The sequence below is a fragment of the Temnothorax nylanderi genome, unplaced genomic scaffold (assembly GCF_030848795.1).
Source record: "Temnothorax nylanderi isolate EJ_2023f unplaced genomic scaffold, tnyl_v1.0 TNYL_tig0096_pilon, whole genome shotgun sequence".
Classification (NCBI taxonomy): domain Eukaryota; kingdom Metazoa; phylum Arthropoda; class Insecta; order Hymenoptera; family Formicidae; genus Temnothorax; species Temnothorax nylanderi.
Window position 1 is genome coordinate 279,436 of NW_027249158.1, and position 21,363 is coordinate 300,798.

A 21,363-nucleotide genomic window follows, 5' to 3' on the forward strand; every position below is an offset into this window, starting at 1 on the left:
CGAAGCCTGAGCTATTCTCATTAAATAAATTAATAATACGTTCGTAAACCGTTACTAGAATCGAGATAAGTGTTCGAGATAGCAACATCGGACGGTTAGAAATGCTCGCAGCACTTAGGCGTTCTCTAAATGATGTTCTCTAACGACGCGTACGTGCCGCCGTTGATACTTGACGAACTGAATCACAACTGTCTTTCGAAAACTACGCATTTCGCGATAGATTTTGCAAGATTTCAATTAAACGCGACCATAAATTCGGCGGATATACGTCAAGTCTCGGATTGCGACAGCAATGAAAACAGGGCACCTATAGTTCGGATTATTCCACCATTCGTAAATTCCGCGTAAATTTAGTTGGTTTCGCATTGCAGAACTGCGTTCAATTTTAAATGAGTATCATCTACGATGAATCTGTTCATGCAAGGATCGAGCAAAACAACGCGATTGCAATCTGCAGCTGCGATCCATGATACAAGAATATATAGTGCCGGATAAAAATACTACAAAGCATACTCGAATCTTGAACGAGGAAGATTAAAATCATCCACAAATAACAATGCTTGAGGTCGGTCGACAGCGAATACTTCCGGTAGGAATAGCCAAGCGCGATCGGGTGTAAAAAGGGGAGAAAGAGATATATCATCGTGCGAAGGGAGGAAAAAGTAGATAATATTAACGTCCCCCCGATATTCCTAAGTGCCAAAGTATACGTTGAGAGAAAAAAAAAGGGACGATACTTGTCTTAATGTAACCCGTATAAAACCCGTACTTAACGTGTCCGCTAATATCAGGCCCGGGAAAGAACGAGGAGGGAACGCACGCTTGACGGCGCGAGTCACGGAGATCGTGTACCCGCCGACACCCGTCGTTTCGTCCTTTCTTCCCATCCTCCCTCCTCTCGTTCCTCTCTCCGACATCATTTCGATGTTACCAAATTGTTCGACCAACGCCGGCTGCCAGAACCGTTACGCATCCGTTCCTTCTCTCTCTTTCGCTCTTTCTACCGCGGCTTCCTCTCGAACGTTATAATTTATAAGCTCGACAAGTCGACCTATTTGGTGCGCACGGAAATTGATTATTCGTTTGACCGGCCGGATCGAGACATCGACAGGGATCGATACCGGCAGTCATAGATAATACGGACAACTTGTTTACTTTCTCCCCTTCGCTCGCCCGCGATGCTCGGCACGGCCGCGGCCGCGGCGAGGACCTGAACGACGACTTCGACGTCTTCCGTGCTTGAACATCAAGCTCTGTATTTTCGAGGCGACGTACGCCCTCGGCGTACAACTCGGCACGTCGCAATCGCCCTTTACGTTTCGACGAGTAACGAGACGAACGCGTCGCATCGCGTCGCGCCGCAGGAGCGATAGGAACGGGAATGGTACGCTCGGCAAAAATGCCATGAGATATCTATCGGTTAGATTTATAGAGCCGTCCTCGTGTATCTGTCATAACAGGCTGACATTAACTCGCTGAATGACGGTGCGTTTAGTCGAAGCCTCGGCGATGTATCAAGCGAAACGCGGCGATAGTTGGTATTAAGACAATAAATATTCCACGGTGAATTTCTCCGTTCGCAGGCAGGGCTGTATTTTTCTTTTCATTATGCCATTTAAGTTAGATATCGCATTACGTTTCCTGTACATTCAGCAGGAAACTTTCCTTTAAATAGAGGTTCTTGTATCACACACACACGGGGAATTTGCGTTTCTCTTGATTAGTGAAAGACGAGGTCAGGATTTCGTCCGCGTGAAATGTCTCTCGTTCAGCAGTTTCCTTGTATCGAAACGTAAAATTTTGACGCAAGATACATCCCTCGTGCGTTGGCGAAGATGAAGAGCCCCGGCGAGTTATAAGTTGACCATCTCTTTGCCATGTAATAACGCGCTTTGTCCGGGCCCCAAGACACGATATTAAGCATTCCAGGGCAACGATGCAATAATGCGGGGCTGGCCGATGCATAGGAGCTAAAACAGGAACGGTACGGGCGAATTTAAAATATTCGCCGAAGATATTGCCCCGATCACGTAAATACACGTATACAACACATACAGAAAGAGAGAGAGAGAGAGAAGAGAAAAAGGGAGGGAGGGAGGGAGGGAGGGAGGCTGTATAACATAATTTCGGATCGGGATCTTTGGTTCCGGTATTTCTTGCTCCACCGAGTTGCGAATCTCTCACTTTGACCTACGAGAATGGACTATACGGCAGTCTTAACTGGATTATTACATTCCTTCGCCCGCTGGACGAAACTGATTATTATCGTTCTGTCGACGGGAACGAAAACGGGATATCGGGATAAATCGTGAGAAATCTCGCGAGATCTACGCGACATCGATCGCGATATCGCCTCGCCGGAATTCATTTCTCATTCCCGAAGTATAACGAACTCCATTAATAAAACTCGTTTAGACGCTCGTTAGATGAAAAAGTTGAGATGGGCCCCCGATAACTCCGGTAAATCTTTCCTCGACTCATTAGAGCTATTAAGTCGCGCCATTACACCGATTGCTTATCGATGATGTAACTTGTCGATGGGAGGAGATCGTAACGGTCGCACCGGCTGTGCGAACTGAAAATCTATCAATGTATATCAGCTATGAGTAATGCCAAGGTATTCATTCATTTGCCGAGATATTCCAGCGATCTTGCGATCCATGCGCACGTAATATGTCAAACGTAATATATTCGATTAGCATATACTAGACATCTACTAAATAAGATAATTAAGTAGTACACGAAAGGTAGTTTGTCGAAATTTTATCTTTCTTTATTATAAGCAATTATATCCATTAAATATCTCATATGTATCATCTGCTATTTTATTGACGCGTCTTAAGATTTTACCAACGCATTAATCTTGTGTGTAGACAGTTCTTTGATGATCCTAATTTTAGTATTCTTACAACATATTCAATTAACATACACCGAAGGTCTACTGAATAAGATAATTAAGTGTATTAAGGTACAGATTTTATTTTTCTCTATAAGCAATTATATATGTAAGAAATATCTTATACGTATTATTTGCTATTTTATTGACGTTCCGAGATTTTTAACGCATTTTGACATTTTGCTCTCTTGTTGATAGATAGTTCCTTGTTTTATCTTATTTTTATTTCCTCATTTCTTACGAAGGGTCCGCTTTATGGTTAAAGTACGATATATGCCAAATAGATATTTTGGTATTCTTGATAGAATCTTAAGGCTACTCTAACCGTTACATTTTAAATTTTGCAGATATGAAACCTTCGGACAGGAGCGAGAAGGCTATGTTGTCCGGAAACGCGCAACCGTCGGACGTATTCTGTTCGGTCCCAGGACGATTATCGTTACTAAGCAGCACCAGCAAGTACAAAGTTACGGTAGCGGAGGTACAAAGACGACTGTCGCCACCGGAATGTTTGAACGCGAGTCTCCTCGGTGGCGTGTTACGAAGGTAAGAGACCGATTTAAAAGCGATTTTATTGCACACAAATAAATCTCGCGCGCAAAAATAAATACATCGATCGCTCGCGTTTCCCTGTCATGTTTCCCCGTTCGCGATAAGTCGAGATTCGTCGATTCGCATGGGTGCAATAATTCTCTTGTTCCTTTTCACTTTTTCTCCCCGGCAGAGTTCTCTCGATAAAGATAGACAGAGAAGGAGCGGTTCATTCATCCGTTTTTAATCACGCACGCTTCGAACGCTCGGGCTCTCGGCGATCCATAAGCAAACCGTTAGAATAATTTGGCATTACACGCGAGAGATTAAATGTCGTTGCCGTGAGAATAAGCGCGGCTTTCACAAAATGGAGATCGACATAGGTAGCCGACACCGTTGTCTAAAAAAATCATAAAAATTGTAGAAAACAAACACCAAAATTTAAACTTTCTAAAATTAAACTTTTCCACATAGAAAATTCCATGTCGATGTGATATCAAGAAATTTGTGCGGACCTAAAGAAATATGAGAGGCTGCGTGTATGTCGTGTATCGATATGAATCTCTTGCGCATTCGCTTGCGGGCTCTATTTTAAGTCGATCGTATGAGCGCGGAATGAAAATGGGGCTCGATCGCGATTTCTCATGAATATTCCGTCGCGCGCCGAGGCGACACGCGAGATAACCGGTGCAGCATCCCGCTTCCTACGGAGCGGCGGAGGCGCATTGAAGACGCAACAATCCGCGGTCCCGGATATATGTATCGCGCTCTGTTACGGCTCGCCGCGGTTGTTGCGGCCGCGCGCGGTAAGAAATGAAATACGAAACGCACGGCGCGTTGCACATTACCGCAGACATTTCCGGCCACCGTTTCGAGGTAATCGGTATAACTGACACGGGGCGCGATCGGGACAATGCGGGCGCGCGTATAAAAGATCGCGAGACGCACGCTGTTACACGGCTTTATCCGCGGGACTAATTAATAAACCCGCGCGCGTTCAGCTCATCCGGCCCGCTCATGTGCCCAACCGGGCACAGACAGCCACCTGATTTATAGACGCTCCTCTCACATGCGAGAGCACCCCGCCTTTATCTGATTCGCCGTTTTATCCGGCTAGACTCTAGAGCACCGCTCATTGCGCAATGCTTTATCACCAAAGGCATGGATAAATCGCCGTGCAAGCGGCCAGATACACTTCCACGCACTCCGCACGACTTTTCGCGGACTGGATCCCTCTCTCCCTCTCGCAACAGGCATTACGAAATTACCGTTGAGGCATCGCGAAATCGCGTGCGCCTCGCTTCATTACTTTGCGGTCTTCCGGGAGAATACACATTCTCCCGGGAAAATTCATAATGTTGCAAATAAGCTTGCGGAAAAAGCTCAACAAATTTGTTATACAGCATCCTGATTTGCTAGACGTTGAATATACCCGATTAAATGATAATACAATTTTTTAAATAATCCTACAAGAAATTTACATAAAACACAATTAGAATTATCATTAACGATTAAAAAAAGATTACGAATAACTGTTTAATAAGCTTCGTTGGGTCAGTGCTAATTCTGCATTATCAGTCATAAAATGCACGTTTAAAGGAAAGAGCACACCTTTCGCGAAATAAATGTTGCTTAACACACGCATTTCGCATATCCCGCGAACCGTTTCGCCGGAGTGACAGAGCGCGGCAAATCTTTCTTGTTCGCGGAGCGGACCGCTAATAAAGCGGACCGATCTATACCGCCGATGCAAATGAGACATTAATAACCCGTGCGGCTGCGAGTGTCAATTCCTCGGCGTGCGAGCGAGCGAGCGAGCGCGCCTCGAGGCGAGCGCGGCATCTCGCACCGGTCGCGACGTTATAATTCATCCGTTCGCATAGCGATCTGACCGATAATTACACGCGCGTTGGTCCGAGACTCGCCACCATAGGCTCTCTCTCCTTCTCTCCTCTCCCCGTATCCTCCCTTTTGTCTCTCCTACCTAGGTCCTCGGTCTCGTTCGCGGCGATTCGCGTCCATGAGAGTCCAGGATCGTCGCTCGCAATACGCCGCGAGAGATCATCTCGCGAAGATCGATGGCACCGTATCGTTGCCCTTGCCACGCACGTGTGTACGCGCGAGCGTTTTTGTCGAAGGTCCGCGCCTCCCGTTTTTGTTTTCACACTGACCGATTTTTGATCGCCCTGAGCTCCGTGTTTCGCAACGCACGCTTTCTCACGCGCACAAGTGTGCGCTCTATTTATTTTTATCTCATTATATACGTACGCGCGTCGGACTTGTACAAATCAGGTACCAGCGTCCTGGTGCCAATTGGTAACGTCTACTAGGAATATCGTGGACTCGCGATCAAAAGATTCGAATAAGCGAGTCGATAGCACTGTCAATTGACTTCTTTGTTACGAGGCGGGATATAGGCAACACAGGTAAATATAAAGCGAAGATGGATAAATACGAGTTATATTACGACAAAGGGAAAGCAAGAAACTTGTCGAAATAATATTATATCTGAATCGATGATATCAAAACATACGGAGGGTCACGAAAAGAATAGAATTTTACTCAATTTGCAAATGTATTATCATATCTTTTGCAAGTTGTTATAGTAAAAAAAAATGCACATTATATATGCTTTGGATGCGTTCTTTCGTAATTTTTTCGTGTTTAATATATCCTGGGATGTTTGACTTTCAAACTTCGACGCGAAACAGCCTTTGGGCGCTCTATCCAATCTGAAATTTACCTGAGATTAGCAAAACTCTCACCTGCTCCGTAAATTACTGTCGGACAGACTTCCACGATTGATCACCATCTGTTTGGAAGTCTGAAAATCACGCGCAAGGTCGATCAAGCTTGAGAACAAGGCTGACTTCCGCCGTAGGACAAAAGTTCTATTGATCTAGAATTTATTTGTCTGTTTTTCTTTACTGCAATGTATTCAGATTAAAAAAGACATTATGCGTACATTGATTATTATGAGCTATAGTCATGATAATATAGTAGTTAAGTTTCACTTTTGCGACAAAAAACTAATGATGGTGTAGAGAATCTATCGCATATTCTCTCGGCGCGACTCTCATTAAATCTGTTAATCGTAGAAATATAGCGTCGGTCGATCAATCAATTTGTCGATCTAATTTATTTGCGCGAGCAACATTTCAGTATCACTTCCTCGATTGACTAGAAGACGTCGATAAAAAGAAGTACAAAACAGTTTTTTGAATCACATCAGAATGTTCTATTCAGATATTATCTTGACCAATTCGAGCTATTTATAAATTATAAAGCAAAGTTTAGTTATTTGGTTTTCATGATAGAAAAAGAGAAAAATCTAAAAATATAATATAATTAGTATTTTACTATTAATATTAATTTTTACTATTCGTTATTCCAAATCTATGAGAGACATATGACATATAATCTATGTTAATTTTAAGTTAATGAAGAGTTCTAGAAAGTTAATAACGTAACGATATAATATTAACAATATTGAAATAAATATATCTTGTAAATATATATTTTTTAAATATATATTGTTTAAATGTTTATTTTAATATATTAAATATAAAATCAGCAAGGAAGTATTGGAAACCTTGAATATTTCAGTAAATTACGTGCAACATTCCGCTCGCATATATGCACGCGTTATACTTCACCGTTGCTAATAATTCCGCTTTATTCTCGCGAAACGAACGACGGAGGATATTTAAATGATCCTTGTTCATCAAGTCCTTTGGTTTTCTAACGTCGCGTGGCGTCAGTAGACGATTAACGATGCTAGGCGTTCGAGGACGTCTCGAGCAATCAGAGGGAGCAAGGGATCCCACCATTCAAGATCTTCCTATCGGTGGAATCGCCGAGGACGCCGAGGGTTGCGAATCTCTCGCGGAAACCCTCACGTAAAGGAGAACGATGCGTTTGAATGGAACGAGGATTCTTCTCGGGACAAATCTCCGGTAATGAGTCGCAGCATCGTTTTCGTCACGTACCGAGGAACGACAGCGATCGTTAAGTATCGAGAATTCGATCCGGTCACACGACCGCGGTCAATTACAGTCGTCTGATTCGTCGAAATTCTTCCGCTCTGCGTCGGAACATGCGGAATCATCAGCCCGTGTCTGCTCGATCGTATGTAATCAATGACGATTATCATGTCGCTTGAAACCAATTTCGAAATCTGCATGCATCGATATATGTATAGTTCGATTATGAGGTGTGAATTACTTTATATAAATTGCGACGAACGGAACTATAGACGGAAACTAGAGCGCATGTTGGAAACTTTCAGCAGTTCTGGCAGTTTAATATCCAATCTTGAGTTTTTTATTGTAATGTGATGGTATAAATTAGAAGGAGAAAAATTATGAAACATGACGTTTGTTCGAACGACCGTTAATAGTATAATTTAAATTAATTAAATTCTTAACAATTATTAAGATGTTTTAACATATTACAAAGCTTTACCTACATTTATAAATAAATAAAAGAATACAATGTGACGATTTATATGTTCTGTATATATATTACAACGTACTCTTAAGACAAGGATGCTGAACTTTTATGCGTTCCCACATCTTTCAGATAAAAAGTACATAAAAACACAATCTTAGTCGCAGAGGTAATTAATATACAGATAATTAATCGCTCTCTTTTCAATTCTGTCTGAAAATGTATACAATATCGTCAAATAATAACACGGCAGAGTGCGATTCAGAGAAAATAAAACGAGCGAAATGTAGAACGTAAATTCGGAGGACTGGTAGAGCCGATATTAAAAACCTGTAGCGGTAAAATGTATTAATTGCCGAGCGAGACGAAAGATTACCGGGCGGACCGGGCAGCCGAATCGAACAAAGGTAGGCGATACGCGTTACCGTTATAACAGGCCAAGATGATGGATGGACAGGGTGTGTTAAGAAAAAAGTCCCTGCTACTATCGCGTTCCCGTTGATGTTCCACGAAAAAAATTTACTTCGCAGCTTCTTACTTCGCCGGTGGATTAACGACACAAAGTCGCTGTCCGGTTTGTAAAAGGATTAAAACGCAATTCTTGATGATGTCTCGATAGACTTCGTCTGAAAGAACACGTGAGACACATCCGATACACAACTTAGTATGAAGTAAAAGAGGACGATTGAAATTTTTAGTATAGAAGCATATATTTAATTAATAAAAGTTGTTTATTCTTTATAAAATTTATATAAAAATATGTATTTATTCGATACGATATTAATCAAACTACTTGCGTTATTCAATATCGAAAGGACGTACACATTGTCCTTGTATCCTTTAATAAAGAGCCATTTATTTAGCTAATGAAGCTATTTCTAAAGGTATTTAACATAGAAATTTGCCAATACTTCTCATTTGTAACTTCAATTACGATTTTAGTCTTACAATTAATGTTAATCGCCATCAAACGCTCTTTGAAACAACGAATGAACGGCGCGTCTAATTAATCGAAATCACCCCATTACAGCGAAAAAGTCTTTACTTCTTTAATTAATCGTGAAACATAAACGTTTCATCTTTACGATCGCACACGGGGCGCTACGTCGCCCAATGATTAACCCAGATACATGTGTCGGAGGAGACCATAAAAGTATTGATAAAAATTCTGTTCGCCTGATGTGCTCACGCTTTTGCTTGAATAGCACACTCTGTGCGAAGAACACAGTGCTTCTTTCTTTCAGGCTCGATCCTATTCCGCAAAACGCACGTGCATGAACGGTACGATCGCATCCTCGAGCGCGCGTCGAGCTTGCTCAATCGCCGATGACACACGTAGTCCGCGGATTATGCTAATCCTACCGTATTTCCCTCTCGTTGCCGCCGTCCCCTCTCGTCGCGCCACGATTTCATCTTTTTAGAGATCACGGCGAAATGATTAATGGAGGAGTTCCGTTTCGAAATTCTCACGCGCCGGAACGATCACGGGTCGAGACGTGGGCGTTCACCGTGTGTCTGAACAAGTATTTGGTAGAGAACGGTAGAGAAATAATTGATCGATAAATATGACGATGGACCGATGAATCTCTCTCTTGTTTCGCAGCATACGTAAAATTCACGCACGAGAATAAATCAAATTAATAATCGTCCCGCTGACGTAATCGTGTCGGTTTGGGCTACGATGTCACTACACGAGAGCTTTAACTTTCGGCCGAGTTTAACGATTTACATCAAATGTTGATTATATGAAATGTAGATGCAATATGTATAATTATTCTTCCAAGTAATGGGAAAATACGAAAGATAATTGTACAAATATTTGAAAAAATTGTACACAAACACATGAGAGTCGAAATATTTAGATGACACTTGCAATTATGCTTGTAATAATGCCATGAATTTTTCGTCGATAAAATGATGTTATTTAAATGATTGTTAGGAAAATATGAACGGTTTCATGCAAAAATATATTTTGCAGGGCGAAATCCAAAAACGGCGGGCGTCTGCTTAGGGAAAAGCTGGAAAAAATTGGTTTGAATCTGCCAGCCGGTAGAAGGAAGGCCGCCAACGTCACGCTCTTAACATCTTTAGTGGAAGGTGAGTGCTCTCATTTAGTCCAAAAGTCCTAACGAACAAACTAATAATTAAAGAATTCATGAAAAAAAACATGTAACGTTAGGAACCGATAAATCTGAAACATAACATGTATTACAGACTTAATAGTCTAGTAATAATTAAATATTAATATATTGCTATGATTAATGACTTTGCTAAGCAGATATGATCGCAGGTATATATACATACATTATACATGATCGTTTCTATTCCTGATTTTCAAGTTTTCAACGTTACTTTACATATGAATTTTATGTACAAACTGCCGCTTTTACTAATGTGGTCAAAATGAAGATCCTTCCGCTTGAAATCGTGGAATTAGAATTTTATTCGTAAAAAAAGACTGAGATATATTTGAATCTTCATTTAACTTCATCTTGACCTTAACTTTTAACGGTACACTGATCCGAATAATAATTTAATAGATATACGTTATAAGAACGCCGTCCAAACGAGATTTCTTGACCACAGAAAAATTGCGTTTAAATCGTTAAACACGAATCGCTGCGCTTAAGAGAAAGCGCACTTTTCCACAACAGCTTGTATATGTTTAAAATAGTGACCGGTGCAAATTACTTCCTATTACCTATATATTGTAAGTTGACAGACATTACGTTTGTCAGGCAAAGCAGTATTAAGGTTGCTTGTGAACTACACAACATCCTCATAAAGTCTATTACATCTTAGAGCAGGTACAGCATACGCTCGTCCCATAAAGCGCCCCGATGAAATCATCTCTGTGAAATAACGCGAACGTAAAACCTCTTTCCTACACGGTAATGGTGGATGTGTCCTTTTTCTTCACCGGTAATCGTTTTCCTCATTAGCAACATTGATCATATCCGGTACGAACGGCAAAAACGTACAATCAGACGAAAAGCTTCCTAGGTAAGATATCCTAGTGCCACAATACGGTCGCAATATTTATACGCAATTTGTACATTCCATGCATTAATATCCGTGTAACGGTAAGCTAGGGATATCGGTAACATTTTTGCAAAAAGAATATTGGAAACGTTCATGTGGCAGAACATACTTTTGTCAATTAACTTGCTATATATTTCGAAGAAAAAATAATGAATGAATTTACAATGAAGATATTGTAAAATGCATCCTTCGATGAATTTAAGATTAATTTTTTTCGTAGTAAAAGTTTAGTGGAAGAACATTATTTAATTTGTAACAGCTTGATAATTTAAGAGACGCAGTAATGTGAATTTTTTTCAAATTATAGAAAAAACGAGATTTTATTGAACATTTGTATGCGTTATGACATATTTACGAAAGTATAAAAAGTTTTTAAATATTGACAGAGTCACTTGAAATGCAAAAAGTTTCTTAATATTAAATTAATATCATTATCCATTTAGTTATATTATTAATGTATTTTTCATTGCAAATTAATAGAAATCACACTTTTAATTTAGCTTTGTTGTGTAAACTTTTCGCGGGATTCTTTAAATTACTAATTAGAATCGATGACGGGCGGACGACGCATTAGCGATTGTAACCGCAATCACGCGTTTTCCCGCAGCGATTTATCGCGAGCGATAAATGTAACGCTTTCCGATTTACTGCCGCCGTAATTTGCAGAAGGTTACCTCTTCGCACTCACGTCTTTGCTTTTACCTCCCTCCTCCGCCGTGACTCCGAAGAATTACATTCCTCGCGACGCCCACTTGTCTCGTAGGGCATAGTGATGAAATCATCTCTTCGGAATAACGTGCGCGCATCAAGGCGAATTTACACGGTCTACGCTTGACGATCGTCCTGAATGAGTCATTTAAACGGCTGAATGGATTTTTGTTTAGACACGCGGCACCGATCCCAAAGCCTCGCAAGACCGAACAACCGGCAAACAAAGTACTACAAGAAAATAAACATTAAGGATCCATCATCTGTATCTCACATTTAGTGCGAACGTTTAATTCGAGAGACTTTATTTTTGTCTGCGTTATACAGTATAAATTTATTTATATTTAATTCATTAAAGAGTAAATCTTATTTGTTGTCTTTGCAATCATTCAGCTTTCGATTATAATGATTAACACTAGAACTACCGATGATTAATTTCCACTATTTAAGTATTGATGTTTGATTACTTGAAGTAAATACATATATTGAATTACATATATTGAATATTATAAATTGAAAAAAGAATGAAGGGAAAAAGTAAAGTAATCAACTTAATAATTTAAATATTGCAACATAAGTCACGGAAAATTTGAGAAAATGCACCGTCATAAATTTAAGTATTTTTTTTTAAATTAATAATTATTTTGACTGCTTTGTTCTAGTTTTAGTGTTAATTCTGAGAACGAAACTAGAGAAGCGGTACCACCTTCTTCATTCTTGCCTTTTCCATCTGATTCATCGCGCTTTCATTTCTGAATGATTCTCTCGGATGATTACCAAGAGCGAACCACGTAAACTCAGCTTTAGAGACATCGCCTTCGTTCTTCCGCGTTATGACAGTAACAACGAGAGTAAGCTCTTTGCACCGGATACAGGACATGCGGTTCTCTAATCAGAGAAAGAAAGAGAGGAGGAGAAAGAAGGAGGAACTCCTACGGGATATCCCATCTGCGCGAGAGAGCGCTTAATAACGAGCGCGCAACAAATGCGTATGCGCGCGTACAATCGCCATCCCGCACCTCCGCCAGCAGCGCCCTAATGACGCGCCTGGAAGTTTGTTAGAGTGTTGGCACGGACGTTGATTATAATTTATGGTCGGCGGGGCTTCCATAAAACATCGGCCGTGCTTTTCTTTCCGAGGCGCGGCGTGAGACGACGGCCACGCGCGACGTAACTCCCTTGACTGGAGAACCCAGAGAGATTCGAGGGTACACTTTGTCAGGATGCAACGAACAAAACACGTTCAAAATTCTTAAGAAAATGTCGAATTTTTCTCTCCAAAAAATACCAAATTTAAAGAAAGTTATTATCTCTTATGGGAACTTGAGAAATCTCCGTTTTCGTTTATTACATATGTATACATAGTAATGAGATTCTCATATCTGGAACAAACGCCTTGACCAATTGTGCTACTTTCTTACGTCGAAGCAATTCACACACCTATTTTATTACCCGATAACTTATGGCGGTTATTAACTCTGGTTTCTCGAGCAATTTTTCATACGACTTTTTAAAATTAATTATCTTTTTAAAATCTTTTCGACATATTCACAAGCGTGTATTTGGAAAAAATATATTTGGCACTTAATATATCTCGCCCGAACCGTGAATCTTGCGCAACATGAATATTTATATCTCGAATAAAGATACGACGTGTCTAAATCTCCAGTAAATACGAAACACGATGCAGTGAGTCGATTAGCATTTTGCGATGTATAAATTCAAGATCGTTGCAAGATAATAAATCATATTGTTTCGTTGTATCTGTCGTGCCGGCGGCCGTGTTGTTGTCATACCGTCGTATTGTTGTGGTAAAGTACGCGTAAGTCGATTTGTCGATTGATACCTATCATTAGCTGTCGAACAAACTAAACATTATCGATACACGTTTTAATGATGTCGCAGCGCATGTATCTCGCGGATTGGAAATTAATAACAGCCGCGATAAATCAAAACTGAATGACCATTCCCTGAATTCCCATCATACAAGCGTTTCCGTATTTAAAAAGAGTAAAAAGTATAAAAAAATAAAATAGAAAAAGCTAATTTATCGCGTCCATCGACGTGGCTCGTTAATCTCGTCTTTCCGATTAATAATTCAGTTGACCGCGCCGAGGAAGAACCTCAAATACGCGTATAATTACCATTTGCATACGGATAATTTCGTGTGCGAGCCTGCCGGGAGATTAGGACGATCGCTGTTATTAAGCGATCGAAAATCACGCGTAATGTATCCGTAAACATATAAATTTGCGACACAGCTTTGCGGCGATCCCGTTTCTTAATTGGTACCTGGGCCTCTATCGCGCTTTAATGACAGGGAAGATTTCTCAACGATAGTAATGAACTAACGACAGCGCTCGCGATATTCTTTTTACGCGATCTAGCGCGCGGTACATCAACTCGACGCGAGAGTCTCGTGTTTTAGGTTTACACGTAAGACCAATGCAATGTTCTATGAACAATACAGCGGCGGTAGTGTTTACAGTTCATTTGCTCTAATTCGTTATCTATCGCGTGTGACAAAAAAAAACAGATAGATTAAGTATTCGATTTCGGTACGTACATTAAGAACAATTCACATTATAAATTTATTCGATCAAAGAGAAAAACAGTCGCTTTTTTCGTTACATCATTTTTTTACAATTTACATTGAAAATTTGCAACGTTAATTGATTTGAAAAATCAGAGAGATGATTTCTAATTTAATTAAGTCGCATGGCTGCGCGATGGAGAGTCACAGTTATTTATATTTTATCGTCCTTATCTCCGTCGCAAGAACCAATATATCTTTCGTGTTTAATATTCCCGTCCATATCGCGTAAAGTGATAATAATTGCTTGAGATAAAAAGAATGAACTCTGACCGATATATAGTGAACCAATAAATCAGGTTAATGGATTCTAGAGTGTATTTTCTTATTTCTCGTTCTGCTTACGTCAATTCTCTATTTGCAAATCACTGTTGCAACGCCGATTCCTATACCTTAGAGTCTGCTAGCCGATCTGTGAGAAAAAGATGATTGGATATACATGTGCTTCGCGGTTTTTGCGTTATTCTAATTATATATTTGCGTACAGAGTAAAGTGAGAAAACTGTCATAACACGCGCAAAAAAAAAGTGATATATCTCGAAATAAATAAATATAATTCCTGTTAACGTGACAATTGCTACGCAACGATTCGTCTAATTAGAAGAACCTCGTTCTTCAACTGAAAGAATACCGATGCGTGCGTACGGGGAATGTTGTCAAAGACGCTTACAGAGTAAAAGGCGAAAGTGTGGGAAATTGTGCGCGACGCACGTAGGTGTGTAGTATACTCATGTGCGTACGTATATCTGTCGCCTATGGCTGCGTAATTCATACGTAAATTCGCGCCCGATCGTCGCGGTGACACAACTTGAGCTCTCATGCTCAAAGAGGTATAAGCGGGTCTCTTAAAGGCTGTAAAAATAAAAGAGACGAGACATTTACTGCGGCTCCAAATAGTATGTCCGAAAAGTAGGTAATGGCATACTTTAGGTAAACATTCAACAGTAAAAATAAACATAAAATAATAATAAAACGGGCAAAGTATCTAATTTCGGACTTCTATTATCCTTACAAAAAACGAGATTATTCTAGATTGAAATATTCTAAATTGATCATCATTGAGATTACTTAATTACGTATATAAAATTACCGTTAGATATTTATTATAATTATTTATATTTAACTTGGCCATCATGTTTACTTAATTTTATATTTGATTTGATTTTGTGTTTAATAAATTGTACAGTTACGTTTTACGTTCGGAGGATCTCTGCGTCGTTAATCGGTTGATCTCCGGTAATATAACGTATAGTGCAAAATTTTAGAAGGCTAGGGCAACGTGTAATTCAGAGTTACATCAGAATAACGTACACGGGGGTCGAGGAATGCGTATTTTAGACGCGTTATACGCCCGTATACGTCGACCGCAGCCGACTCGTTGCGAAGTTTTAACCGGTATGAGAAACCGCAAGGGGTATATCGGAACACGACGATCTCGTGGTACGCGGAAGAGAATTCCCGAAATCCTTCTCGCAGGTTCGATTATCAGGACGTATAATGGAACGTGATTTGCGGTCTCGAAGGCCGAGATGGAGCGCATCATATTGGCTATCGTTGTAACAGAGCTCAGAGACGAATAAGGCTGTTCTATCGCCGCACTGGCCCTGCTTCGGAACGGCAAGCAAATTTCTACGAGCATCGCCCCGACGATTCGAACGATCGTTCGATGAGACTCGTTATGGAAGAATATTTACAAGCGAAAATAGATAAATCAGGTTGCGCCAAGCGCGATCAGTGCATTCCTTCTTAACTTTATTTATAATATTATTAAATATCAAGAGCAGTTTTTACAATCCACGTTAATTTTTTGCACTTTTGCACTTGTAGCTTTAAAAGAATATTATTTCTTCTTCGTAGTAAGAACGGATATTCAATGTGTGAGAGGAGAAGTTTAACAAAAATTCTCTCGTTCGACAGGAGTTTCTCTCATCTTTTTTTTTAGAACTTTATGAATGCGTTGCCAATAAAAATTTTACTGAATCAATCAACAAAATCGGACAGATTCGAGCATAATCATATACGTCAGCACGTGCTGCTGGCAAGAAATAAAAGATGTAATTATTCAGCCATGTAATTAAGCGCATTTTCCCGACCGATCTTCTTGCTGCGCCATCGCGCGTCAATTGCACAGCTTTTGATCGGCTATCTATTGATTCGCGATCGACACGGTGAAGTCGTCAGGCAGCACCGGCCGTACATCACGCACAATTCGCGCGAGTCACGTTACCCGCTCGTTCTCGTTCTCGTTTACTCGCGCACCGCTCATCTGGATCTCTCATCTGAGCGAGCTCCCTTAGCGGCAATCTGCGGCGTGTGGTCTGCGAGTCCCTTCGTTTTATTGAGTCATATTCCCTCGTACTCGATAAGCCGGACATTCCTTCGCGTCGCGCCGCCGATTCGGGTGCGATTAACGATAATGTTAAAGCACTGTGCGCTGTAATATTTTACTTCGGCAACATAACGATTTGCATTGCATAATTTATGTTACGTCAATGACAAAATGTTAATGAATTTCTAATTAATAGATTTTTGTAAAGTTTGTTCTACATATATTAAAGCAGCACATGTGCCATTATATATGATTAGTTCAAGTGGCATATATAAAATGATTAACTTTTTGTATCTCATGATACCTATCAGACACTCACTTTCTTTTAGTGTCTATCAGGGATTAATTAATACAGGATAAAATTTATGACATACTTAATACAGGATAAAATTTACGAAAATTGATTAAAAAGTCATTAACATTCCGCGCCAAGCCGACATTGCAGTTGGACAGCTGTCTGCTTGCCAAGAGAATCTCTCAAAGAAGTTCAAGGTACAATGTGATAAAATGCAAGACATACATTCGCATTTGCGATCATAATCGTAAACGTTTCGCAGCGCATTGCATATTGGTAAGGTACAGACACGCTAATTTACTTAAAAGAGATTAGAAGAAGGAGAGATACGACACGGGGGGGAGATATGCAAATCCGCGCGGAAAGAGCTGCCCGTGGCAGGCTAAAGCGTAGCCGAAACGACCTGTTGCACCTCGCGCAAGAGGGTAGAGGGGCGAGGGGGGGTGGAAATTTGCACCACGTCCGACGATGTCGATAAGATCGCCGATAGTTAACTTACTGTCGGTTTTGCGCGCCTAATACGAGAATTCCGTAGAAAACGGCGAAAACACACGTGGCATCCACGTCGATAAATATCGCACGAAACTATAATATTATACCCGCTCGACGTCCCACATCGTGGGATACTCGTTTCTAACTGAAAAGATCCTTTCTTTGCCTAGGAGATAGTCTCCTTTCTAGCTTCGTCGGGGTTTTTTTTTTATTCTATCGAGTTTGCATCGACAAAGAGATTGAGATCAGAACAGGGAATCAAGAGAGATGTTCTCTTACAGAAAATTTTCTCGATTATTTCGAATAAAATGTCTGCATTGCGTCGCAACGAAGTAAGTACTAAGGGAAAAAATCAGATATTTTGCCACCTTTGAGTTTAGATAAATCCGTCTAATGCAAAACGAAGATAAAGTTTCAACAAAGTCATGCATCTTTCCGATAGCTAACGATGCGTGCGTCAGAAGTTTTCAATCACGCCTCCCTTTTTTTCTTTTCTTTTTCATGTCACTAAACCGGAACGCAAATTTATGTCAGTCATCTACGATAACAATTTTCAAAACATGTAAATATCCTTATTATAAGCTCTATACTCTTCGCTACATTCATTCGCCAAGTGCGTCTGTCAAGCCACGGTTAAGTGATTGGATGCATCAGACACGAGTAACCGAGCGATTTGCAATTTCGATGGAAAATAAAAATGTTACTTCTCTTACTCGTTCCGCCTTACGTGCATCCGTTCTTATTGAATACATTGAGCGAAGACATGTGGGATTACGTAAAATCAGTGCGAGCGGCAACAACGTTACATATGCAACATTGTGTAACGTTAAACAACGCAAAACATCGACAATTTCAAACTACTTACGTGCTTTTCATAGCTGCGTTAGCAGTATCTCGTTTCGCTTAATGCGTCTGCTCGCTACGCATTTTTTTCTTTCTCTCTCTCTCCCTCTCTCTCTCTCTCTCTCTCGTCGCGACCGCAGTAAAAACTTTACTACACAAAGCATTACGACAGGTCCGGCATAAACACGTAGGATCAATGGCGCGCGGTCTATTAAAATAACGATGGTTGCGACCGCACGAACTGTAATTTATGTCACATAAAATAGAACAACGACGTATACGCAAAGTGCAGTCCAAATTATATATATGTAGCAGCGGCCCGACATTCGAAATCTGCATATGCTGTCGTTGAAAACAATTACGGCACACTTACCTCTTTCGCGTATTAAACGGACGTGTTCAAACGCATTACGAAAACGTAAATAATAATTATAAATATAGCAAGATGTACGTGTGGAAGATGAGCATCCCGGTTTAAACATGTAATTCATTTATATTTTTTATCTCATTCCTGTGATAATAAAATAAGAATCATAGGACATATTTTTTATTCCAGAGCAGATTTATTTACGCTATAATCGTGAAGCTATAACGAGGCAAGCATTATATGTCTCCCAAAGAACTGAAACTTCGTTACTCTCGAGAACTCGCTGTTCCATTACTGTCTATCGTACTTTGTTCCGTCCTAATAGATATATACGTAATCATAAAAATCCCCAGATACAATTAAATTCATTTTACGTCGTTACAAATGAGCTTCCACTTGTTCTACCCGTAGAACGGCTGATATAGTAACAATCTGTACGACTGAAGGCAATAAACATCGCATACTTTCACATGTACCGATACGACGATTAAATTTTATGAGATCCATGGTATTTTCAATCGTGTTGTCGCGCAACCTAAGTGTAACGCATTAAAACGAAAAAAAAAGAGAGAATATTCCAAATACGACTTCTGCGGTGATCTAGGTGGGTTGCCCAGGGCTACGGCGCGTGCAAGATCCTTGCGCGAGCAACAATCCTGCGCACGGCCATTACATCGAAATTAGAAGGCTGTCAGTCATGTTGTCATGTACGACGGTCTTGCTAAAATCCCATTATTTCCCGCATCCGAAATTGGGCCGGCACTTAGAACGCCATTAGATGGCTATTAATATGTGAGAATTTCCGCAAATATGCAGGACCATTGCTAACTGCGACCGTTCACGTGTCGGCCGTCGCTCGTGTAACAAAGAATTCGCGCGTGTAAGGATCCTCGCGTGCGAAACCTTTGCTTCTTCAAAGTCTGAATTAATTGCGACAACTTGAAATCTCGCACGTTCGCAGGTGTCCCTGTAGGGGACGATGGACCCTAAAGGTGTCGTAATTCATTAATTTTGAACTAGTTTAGATTTTTTCAGTGTAAATTTAATATATTCAGTGTAAATTGATATCAAACATCGTGAAATCAAATCGCGAATACAAATTTGAAACTAAAAAGAACCCAACTCTCGTTTTTATTTAAAAAAAAAGACATAATTTCTAGTTGACTTTAGAATGTTAAGTTTTGATATAAAAATGATTTAATTGCTATTAACATCGAGGTTGCGACAGAATTTCGCCAGTTCTTCACGTTCTCCAAACGAGCACGAGGTGTGCGCTTATCTCCGCGTACAAGTATTTCTGTTTTCCGTTATGAAGAGGAAAAAAAGGAGGCGTGGGCAGGATTGCGAAATTGGATAATTCGTTAACTGCAGGTGGCTTTGTCCGTTTGTAAGTCCGCGTTTCCGATCTCGTGGGTGATACACGCGGCGGTATACCTGCGGGTAGCTTTGCTTGGTTTATCGATAATAGCGCCCAGCAGGTCTACTTCCAGCTTGCATGAGAGACCGTACTTGCATACATACATATACATACATGTAGCTACCTAATTACCTTCCATCACAACAGAGAGAGAGAGAGAGAAGTTGCGAGGAATGCGCTACAGAGGGGTGGAAAGAGGGAGGGTCGAAAAAGGGGAGGGCGGCGTGCACGTTGAAGAGAATGCGCGTTTCATTAACTGTAATTAGTTAATTTCGCTTTGCCTGTAGCATCGAGGACATCCGAAGATTCATTCCAACGAATCCGCTTATAATTTCTTAATGGATTTTTTTGAATGGACTCCATGTTTAGCGTTTAGCTTGCGTCTTTTGCGAAAAATAATCTGATCAAACTATAGAGAGAGCTTTCATCAGATTATCGATAATTATAAATCTGTAAATCTGGAGATCTATTATTGAGTGACGAAATTCTATAAATCTTCCTGTTTGTGAATTTGGCAAGATGCCTATCATAAAATTGAAATATGATGGACAGTGTTTCGCAAATCAAATAAAATGTCGTGATCGTTTTAATAGCAAACATTTTATGGAGGATTATGTTGCAAGTTTGGAATTTCAATGTTAAATATGTTAGGAAACCAATTAGAAAGTCATGGTCAAGGCGGGAAGGAATTCAAGTTGAAATTCTATTAAAATAAAATTTTATAAAGCAAAAGGAACAGCGTTGTTCATCAAAAGTATATTTTATATGGATTAACGACAATTATAAGTCTGTAAATCTGAGGATCTATCATCGCATGTGAGACGAGGTTCTCTGAAACTTCCTACTTGCGAATTTGGCAAGACGCCCATCATAAACTCGAGTTGAACTATTCGGAAATACGATGGACAGCGTTTCGCAAGTCAAATAAAACTCCGCGATCGTTTTCATCGTCCGTTATGCATACTCGTGCGTAGCGAGTTTACATAATGGCATCACGCGCATATTACACGTGAATATTTTATTCTTTTCAGGAGAAGCCATTCACCTTGCCAGAGACTTCGGTTACGTTTGCGAAACCGAATTCCCCGCGAAGCAAGTCGCCGAGTACCTCAGTCGGCAGCATTGCGAACCGCAAGACTCCTACAGGAGAAAAGAACTTCTTCATGCCACCAAGTAAGCATAAACACTAGACACTCTCCTCAAGAGTAAGAGTTTGAACCGTCCGTCATTTTTAAGTTAACTACGCTGCGCTCTTCAAAAGCATTAAATATTATTATTACTATAATAAGTGAATCTGTAAAATAAATAATAATAAAATTCTTTCGCTAGTCTGAAATGGTGGGTCATAAAAAAATTGTCTAACAGAGTGTCGAAACTCTTACTTGAAGTACGACACGTCAT

At 40.3% G+C, this 21,363-nt stretch overlaps 1 protein-coding gene across 4 annotated transcripts in view; it reads left to right on the forward strand.

The window, feature by feature from the left end:
* Positions 1 to 21,363, forward strand: part of Tfap-2 (transcription factor AP-2) — a 204,889-nt gene that overhangs the window by 178,639 nt on the left and 4,887 nt on the right. For all 4 annotated transcript variants that reach the window (XM_071711214.1, XM_071711213.1, XM_071711211.1 and 1 more), the window contains 3 exons: positions 3,244 to 3,442; positions 9,855 to 9,973; positions 20,994 to 21,135. In XM_071711214.1, coding sequence (XP_071567315.1) covers positions 3,244 to 3,442; positions 9,855 to 9,973; positions 20,994 to 21,135 — 460 coding nt within the window. The remainder of the gene's footprint in view (positions 1 to 3,243; positions 3,443 to 9,854; positions 9,974 to 20,993; positions 21,136 to 21,363) is intronic.